General features: G+C 39.4%; 1 protein-coding gene across 1 annotated transcript; it reads left to right on the top strand.

Annotated features, from left to right (window-relative positions):
• Positions 1-7,800: 7,800 nt before the first annotated feature.
• On the top strand, positions 7,801-8,658 carry LOC131432233 (partner of bursicon). The gene is made up of 2 exons (XM_058598377.1): positions 7,801-8,124; positions 8,186-8,658. The coding sequence occupies exons 1-2, from the start codon at positions 7,974-7,976 to the stop codon at positions 8,479-8,481; spliced, it is 447 nt and encodes a 148-aa protein (XP_058454360.1). The 5' UTR covers positions 7,801-7,973; the 3' UTR covers positions 8,482-8,658.
• The last annotated feature ends 249 nt before the right edge of the window (positions 8,659-8,907 follow it).

The following is an 8,907-nucleotide window of genomic DNA, read 5'->3' on the forward strand; positions in this document are numbered from 1 at the left end:
AGCAGCGTTCTGATTGGTCAATCGATGCAAAAGCGAAGCTGTTGGAAGCACGCGAAGCTATAAATAGAAGCAAAATTATAGCTAACGTTTCAGTCCTATACGTAGCTTGCTAGAGGTAGGTTGTTGCTAGACAGAAAGACAAAAAGTGCCATAAAACGGTCTGAAGCTTTAATTGATATGCTCTAATCTTGTGTCATGCAAGCTCGGATGAAATTCCATGTTATGTCGTTTCGCCTGAGAAATTGACAACTACCCCAGGGTAAATTTGGAGTGCATAAGATTATTTTCCAATTTATATAAAATGAACTCGATTGATAATAAGAAAAAGTTTATCGCTTCAACCGAAATCACAGAATGGTAGTAATGGTAGATAAACGCTATAAAAATTACTGCTTGTATACCAAACTTGAACACAAGCTTGGCGAAGAGAAGCTTGAATATCGATATCCGCATCGCAAGTTTAAATATCGATATCCGTATCGTGTACAAACATATAATTGCATACATTTGGGCTATTGGTGTAATTTCGTCGACTACAAAACAAATACAAATCACGACAAATAAAGTCTATATTCTGGGTTCGCGTGTTCGGTTTTGGTTCCTAATAAAGTTCAATCTAAGAGCAAATTCAGCAGTTAAAAGTTCTATATGGAAGATCTATAATGGAACAGAAACTAGAACAAACGTGTCCCCAGCAATCCGTTCTAGTTTTATTTATTCGACCAGTTCTTCTGTATATTTGAAACACGAGTAAATAAAATCCAGATTTAAATTTTGTAACTGGCATAAATTATGCATCTAGAACTAAAACACTACTGAATATGCCCTAAGCAGACTCTCGTGCATTTGCGAATTCAAAAGTGTGACGATTGATTGAACCGTTTGATTGTAGATTATTAGAAATTTTGGTTGCCTTGTTCCACATCAACGGCTCGAACAACCCCATGGGGCTGATCCTTGTAGTTTTTAGAACCATAATAATACTCTCAAAGAATTATGCGAAATTTTGCTTTACTGTACTCTATACGGCCCAGTTTTATTATAAAGAACTATCTAGTAATTTCATTATATTTAATTGCGTTTCAGAATGATTAATGTAACTAATCTGTAATTTAGTCTAGGCGCATCGTTTGAAATTCTAGTAGTGAAAAAGGGGAAAGTTGCACAATTCACACAATCGATCAACTACCAATTCGAATTCGGAAGTATAAAGAAAGTGTGTCAGTTTTATTCGTAGTCACGACATCCAGTTATGTCTCTGACATTAGACACCCGTACTTTTTTCTTTTCCTTTTGATTGAGTACTGTGTAGTGTTGGTTTCATTTTTTACTTTAAAGTTTGATTAAAAATTTTAATGTGATGGATGAATCCATGGACGTAAATCCTAGCATGAATCCTATACCCCCACGAACGAAAAAATATCAGGAGAGCTCTTCTGGGCCTTGGATAGTCTTTTTTAGACGTATATCAAAGCCATTAAACATTTACCAAATTTCTAAAGGTTTGACATCACGATTCTCTTCAATCAAAGAGATCATAAAAGTAAATAACGATAAAATTCGTGTTGTGGTAAATAATTTGAAACACGCGAATGATATTGTCTCTTCGGAACATTTCAATAAAGAGTATAAAGTTTACATACCCTCCAAAGATGTCGAAATTGACGGTGTTGTTACCGAAGCGAGTCTTTCGGTAGATGATTTACTCAAGCATGGTGTTGGTCGTTTCAAGAACTCTATGCTTGAGGGTGTGAAAATACTGGAGTGCAAACAACTGTACTCAGTAGTTTATGAAGAGGGAAAAAAGTTTATCGCCCATCAGACTCGTTTCGAGTGACATTTGCCGGATCTGCGTTGCCGTCCCATGTCTATGTCGATAAAATTCGCCTCCCTGTTCGGCTTTTTGTTCCAAATATAATGAATTGTACGAACTGCAAAAAATTCGGACACACAGCTACTTACTGTAGCAATAAACCAAAATGTATTAAGTGTGAAGGACCTCATAAAGATAATGATTGCAACAAGGAAATTGAAAAATGTATTTATTGTGGGGAAAGTCCTCATGAGGATATTTCAGTATGCACTGCATTTAAAGCGCACAAAGACAAAATTAAGCTTTCTTTAAAAGCACGGTCTAAGCGCACATATGCAGAAATGCTTAAAACGGTCATTGATGTCCCCCCTTTGGAAACCGAAAACGGGTTTTCAAATCTAGAGGAAACAGAGGACTCTGACTCTGACGAAAATAGTGAAGGTAATTCGTTTATCACTACCCAAGGGTCAGTTAAGAGAAAGAAGTCTTCTTCCAAATTACCAAAAAAGACACCTAAAGTTTCATCTTCAAAAAAAGATCCCCGTGTTAAACAAAAAAAGTCAAAACCAAAGACTGTGCCTCCTGGTTTGTCAAATTCACAAACCAATCCAGGATCTAGCACAGAAAAAGGTAATAATCCTGTGGGCTCCATTTCACAGCCACCAACAGGATTACTGAAGTTTTCGGAAATTGTTGAATGGATTTTCTCAGCATTCAATATATCTGAACCCTTAAAGACCCTCATAATGGCATTCCTTCCAATAGCTAGAAATTTTTTGAAGCAGTTATCAGCTCAATGGCCAATTGTCTCAGGTTTTGTATCTTTTGATGGATAATTTATCACCCGCCGCAAATGATACAATCACTGTCCTGCAGTGGAATTGTCGAAGCATCATGCCAAAACTTGATTCATTTAAAATTTTATTGCATAGTCAAAAATGTGATGTATTTGCTTTATGCGAAACATGGCTTACTTCAAACATAGCTTTAAATTTTAATGATTTTAACATTATACGTCTCGATAGAGACTCTCCGTATGGTGGAGTGCTTTTGGGAATTAAGAAATGCTGTTCCTTTTATAGATTAAACATCCCTTCAACTTCTAGTATAGAAGTTGTTGCTTGCCAAATAAACATTAAAGGCAAAGATATTTGCATAGCTTCGGTTTATATTCCTCCAAAAGCACAAGTTGGACAGCGACAGCTTAATGAAATGGTTGAAGCCCTTCCTGCTCCACGATTGATTCTGGGGGATTTAAATTCGCACGGAATGATGTGGGGTTCCGTTTACAATGATAGCAGATCATCTTTAATACAAAACATTTGTGACAATTTTAGCATGACGGTATTAAATATGGGTAGCATGACACGGATCCCAAGACCTCCTGCACGCCCAAGTGCATTAGATCTATCTCTTTGCTCAACATCAATTCGACTAGATTGCACCTGGAAAATATTGCCTGATTTACACGGTAGCGATCATTTACCAATCATCATCTCAATTAGCTGTAACAAATGTATTGCTAATTCAGCTAGTATTCCATATGATTTGACAAAAAATATCGACTGGATTAAATACCAAAGTAGAATCTCTAGTATTTTGAATTCAATGGAAGAGCTCCCTCCACTTGAAGAATATGACTTCCTCGTTTGTTCGATTCTGGAGGCCGCAGAACAATCCCAAACTAAACGCTTTCCTGGGCCAACGACTAACAGAAGGCCTCCCAACCCCTGGTGGGACAAAGAGTGCTCAGAGGCTAAACTCGCAAAACAAAATGCTTGCAAGACGTTTCTAAAACGGGGAGGAGGAACTCCTCAGAATTTTGAAAAACTTATGGTTTTAGAAACCAAGTACAAGAGCATACTTCGAGCCAAAAAATGTAGCTATTGGAGACATTTTGTCGAAGGTTTGTCAAGAGAAACCTCAATGAGCACTCTTTGGAATACGGCCAGACGAATGAGGAATCGTAACGTGGGCAATGAGAGTGATGAATACTCGAACCGATGGATATTTGACTTTGCTAGGAAAGTTTGCCCAGATTCTGTTCCTACGCAGAGCATTATACGGGAATCTCCTCCAAATAATGGTTTTATTAATAACCCATTTTCAATGATGGAATTTTCTATAGCACTCTTGTCTTGTAACAATAACGCCCCTGGGTTGGACAGAATTAAATTTAACTTGGTGAAGAATCTGCCCGACCTCGCAAAAAGACGTTTGTTGGAATTGTTCAACAAGTTTCTTGAGCAAAATATTTTTCCACCTGACTGGAGACAAGTGAAAGTTATCGCCATTCAAAAGCCGGGGAAACCAGCTTCCAATCACAACTCATATAGACCCATTGCGATGTTGTCCTGCATCAGAAAATTGTTCGAAAAAATTATTCTACGACGTCTCGACACTTGGGTCGAGACGAACGGTTTGTTGTCAGATACTCAGTTTGGCTTCCGTAGAAATAAAGGGACGAATGATTGCCTTGCATTACTTTCGTCTGACATCCAAATTGCCTTCGCTCGAAAGCAACAAATGGCATCTGTATTTTTAGACATTAAAGGAGCATTTGATTTAGTTTCCATTGATGTTCTTTCAGACAAGCTCCACCAACATGGACTTCCAGCGGTTATAAATAATTATTTGCACAACCTTTTGTCAGAGAAGTGCATGTATTTTTCACATGGCGATTTGGCAACATTCAGAATTAGCTACATGGGTCTCCCGCAAGGCTCATGCCTCAGTCCGCTCCTCTATAATTTTTACGTGAATGACATTGACAGCTGTCTAGTAACCCCATGTACACTAAGACAATTGGCAGATGATGGCGTGGTTTCAGTTACTGGGCCCAAAGCTATTGATCTGCATAAACCATTGCAAGATACCTTAGATAACTTGTCCGTTTGGGCTGTTCATCTTGGTATCGAATTCTCTGCGGAGAAAACAGAGTTAGTCGTCTTTTCAAGAAAGCATGATCCCGCGCAGCTTCAGCTCCATATGATGGGAAGAATGATCCAACAGGTTTTAACTTTTAAATACCTCGGGGTGTGGTTCGATTCCAAATGCACGTGGGGAGGACACATTAGGTATCTGATAACGAAATGCCAACAAAGAGTAAATTTTCTTCGAACAATAACAGGATCTTGGTGGGGTTCTCATCCGCAAGATCTAATAAAATTGTATCAAACAACGATACTTTCAGTGATGGAATATGGATGCGTTTGTTTTCGTTCCGCTGCAAACTCTCATATTATCAAACTTGAGCGAATTCAGTACCGTTGTTTGCGAATTGCCTTAGGCTGCATGCATTCGACACATACAATGAGTCTTGAAGTTCTGGCGGGAGTTCTTCCATTAAAAGATCGATTTTGGGAGCTTTCATCACGCCTGCTAATAAGATGTGAGGTGCTGAATCCCATGGTAATTAATAATTTCGAACGACTAGTCGAGCTTCGATCTCAAACAAAATTTATGACAGTATATTTTAACCATATGTCACAGGAAATCAACCCTTCAAGATATATTCCTATCCGTGTCAGCATCCTAAGTGCCCCTGACTCAACTTTATTTTTCGATACATCCATGCAGCGTGAAGTGCGTGGAATCCCGGATCATCTACGCTCGACGGAAATCCCAAAAATATTTTCAAGTAAGTTCAGGCATATTGACTCTGAGAAAATGTTTTATACGGACGGATCGCGAATTGAAGAAGCGACAGGGTTTGGTATGTTCAACAATAATGTTTCGGCCTCATTTAGACTTCAAGAACCTGCATCTGTTTATATAGCAGAGCTAGCAGCAGTTCATTATAGTTTGAGTGTAATCGTCACATTATCTCCAAACCATTATTTCCTCTTCACAGATAGTCTGAGTGCAATTGAAGCCATTCGCTCAAACGCTGCTGGCAAAAATGAACCGTTTTTCCTGGGCAAAATAAAACAGTGCCTGAACGACATATTGAACAATAATTATCTAATCACTATAGTCTGGGTCCCGGCTCATTGCTCCATTCCTGGCAATGAAAGAGCCGATATTTTAGCCAAACGTGGTGCTATTGAGGGTGAAATTTATGAGCGACCGATAGCTTTCAACGAATTCTATAGCTCGTCTCGCCAAAGAACACTTGCCAGCTGGCAAGCATCTTGGGATAGAGATGATCTGGGTCGGTGGATGCACTCAATTATTCCGAAAATATCGACAAAGGCATGGTTCAGGGGACTGGATGTGAGTAGGGATTTCATTCGTGTGATGTCCAGACTCATGTCCAATCACTACACGTTAGATTCACATCTCCTTCGAATTGGGCTCTCCGAGACTAATCATTGTGCTTGCGGAGAAGGTTATCGGGATATTGATCATGTCGTTTGGACATGCGTGGAGTATCGTGATGTCAGATCTCAACTAATAAATTCTTTGCGTACCCAAGGTAGACTATCCAATATCCCAGTTCGAGACATTCTTGCTTGTCGTGACCTTTCATACATGAAACTTATTTATCATTTCATAAAGAAAATTGGAGTTTCAATTTAATAAAGGCCCCTTTTAAGACTTAGTTCTGATCCCAGCTGCGTCCATGAGTTCAACCAATAGCTAAATTAGAATAAAAATTATGTAATGATACAAACAAACTCGAAACAGTTTATGAAATTATCAACAAAATGTCTGAAAATAACAGCTTATTTTATAATTTATAGAAGTTAATCGTTTGGTTCAAATAATATTTCCGAGTAGATTTCATAATTAATGACGAGTTACCTAAGATGATATTTAAGCTATAAGAGAATATGTTTTAATAAATTCAAAACGTTGTGACTATGTTAGAATTAAATTAGGATAAGAATATTATGTAAAAGTGATGCTACGGCGAAGAAAAACTTATGTAAACTGCCTTAAGAAATAAACGTATTTATGGAAAAAAAAACGATAAGTTGCTCTCGTTCATCAGCTGTGAGAACTATGTCTTTGTTTTCTATATAGGGATGCGAATTCAAAATACGGAAAATAAAACCGTACAAATACTGGTCATACTTCGAACATCTACAGCCTTACCAATTTTGAAACAGGTTGTTGTTTCTTTACACGTACTGTCTGGAGATATTCTACGCATCGATTCGTGTAGATGAAATTAAATTTTTGCGAGAATGTGTGGTATTAACATGTTTTTTATAGAATCCCAAACTGATGCAGCACTGATTTGCGGATTTCTCGGTAAATTTACAAATTCCTAATAAAGACTGTCGATAGTTTTGTGTACACTGATTTTAATATTATTTTTTCTACTGATATTGACTTAGAAATCGTTCTATTCTGGTACTTAGTCTGACAGAGAAAAAGTTAAAAATGTGTTCCCAACTGGTAGACAGAACATGTTCAGAACTGGTGTCCTATTGTATTTCAAAACCAATTCCAGACTGTTTTCAAATGCTTGAGGGGTAGCTTTTAACAATTGCCTTCGGGCAACAAACTCAAGCACTCCAGTTTGTGCTGCGTAAAAACCGTAATCAACCCTCAAAAATCGCTCCTCCCATCATCAGCCCATTATCCTTGAACTTTTCACCCATCCATCTCGACACGACAATCTCGAAAGTGACCTTCCAGGTGGTGGGCCTCTGTTCCTTCGGGATAAATTCGGCCACAGTCTGGCTGTCGCCAGCATGCGAGAGATGCGACGGAATTACCACGGTAGCGTGCTTTTTCCGTGAACTATTGCCCTGCCGATTGCGAAACGTGTTCAGCACAACACTTCACAAGTCATCGACTTCAATGTTAAAGCGAATCAGCTTCGTGTTAAAGAGAGTTTTCCATCGGTTGCTAATAGCCGCATTCGATTCTAGGAGGAGGGGAACCAGCTCACATGACTTTCCCATAGTGAACATGCTTGTCGGGTCGTTTCATTCCCAGCGGGGTAACTGAAAAATTTCAACCTTGCTCAATGTTCTTCTCCCACTTCCAAGGGTTGACTCCTGCTGCGTCATCGGCTCCGATAAAATTATTTATTTAGTCACTACTGGAAGCAGTTCCTTGGCAGAGTAACGGGACTCGTCGTTCGGAGCAATTGTGTGTGCGTTTGTTGTGAGGTTTTATAGAGGATCATTTTATTTGCTTTTATCATCGTCCGGAATCAGGTGTCCTCTGTCGTCCGTGGAGGACAACGGAAATCAAAGGAAAGATGCATAAATTTGCAACCGGGCAAATTTTTGCAGCAATCTGTTGCATGTCATTGTTGCCTCAATTGCTGTACCGATCCGTGGCGGAAGCTCAGCACCAACCGGGAGATGAAACGTGCGAGACACTGCCCTCGGAGATTCATCTAATCAAAGGTAGCATTCTTTTTGCGGTGAGACTATCAACTAACAACGGGCTCCCATTTCCTATTTACAGAGGAATACGACGAACTGGGCCGCCTGTATCGGACCTGCAACGGCGATGTGACGGTGAACAAGTGCGAAGGTAAATGCAACAGCCAAGTCCAACCGTCGGTTATCACGGCTACTGGGTTCCTGAAGGAGTGCTACTGCTGCCGGGAGTCGTTTCTGCGGGAACGTCAGCTTCAGCTGAACCACTGCTACGATCCGGACGGTGTCCGGATGACCGATCACGATGCTGCCACCATGGAAATCCGTCTGAAGGAACCGATCGACTGCAAGTGCTACAAGTGCGGTGATTTCGTTCGCTAGATTTCCTGCCGGCTTGGGAAATATTGAAGTGATTGAAGAGCAGAAGCCCCTTTTCGATTTGGTGATTGTCGTCGTGATCAGTGCCCGAAATCGTTATGTGCCACCTGATTTGATTTTCGTTTAGTCTAAGTGCCCTCAAAATGTTAAATCGGTTCTGATTAGTAATAAAACAAAAATGCTGCGATAAAATGTTTTTTTTTGTGAGACGTGAGCGATTACTACGGCAAAAAATATCAGCTAAATAGTTTCTAAGCTTCTCGGCAATAAATTGCCGAGAGATCAAAGATATTGGAAGGTCAATAATAGTAAACCTATAGGAACTAGTGTTTCCCTTGTAACATAAGTTTAACAAAAGTGTAGTGATGAGGCGAAACTAAAAAGATTTTTTTTTGCAAATCAGGCGAATTTTCATTGAAACTACTAGAT

This window comes from Malaya genurostris, chromosome 1 (assembly GCF_030247185.1).
Source record: "Malaya genurostris strain Urasoe2022 chromosome 1, Malgen_1.1, whole genome shotgun sequence".
In the NCBI taxonomy this organism is placed as follows: domain Eukaryota; kingdom Metazoa; phylum Arthropoda; class Insecta; order Diptera; family Culicidae; genus Malaya; species Malaya genurostris.

What these genes read in the sequence shown, in the direction of transcription:
- LOC131432233 (XM_058598377.1), top strand. Translation starts at nt 7,974, where the DNA reads ATGCATAAATTTGCAACCGGGCAAATTTTTGCAGCAATCTGTTGCATG. An exon ending in GGAGATTCATCTAATCAAAG is followed by an intron (nt 8,125 to 8,185) that starts GTAGCATTCTTT and finishes TCCTATTTACAG; the next exon opens with AGGAATACGACGAACTGGGC.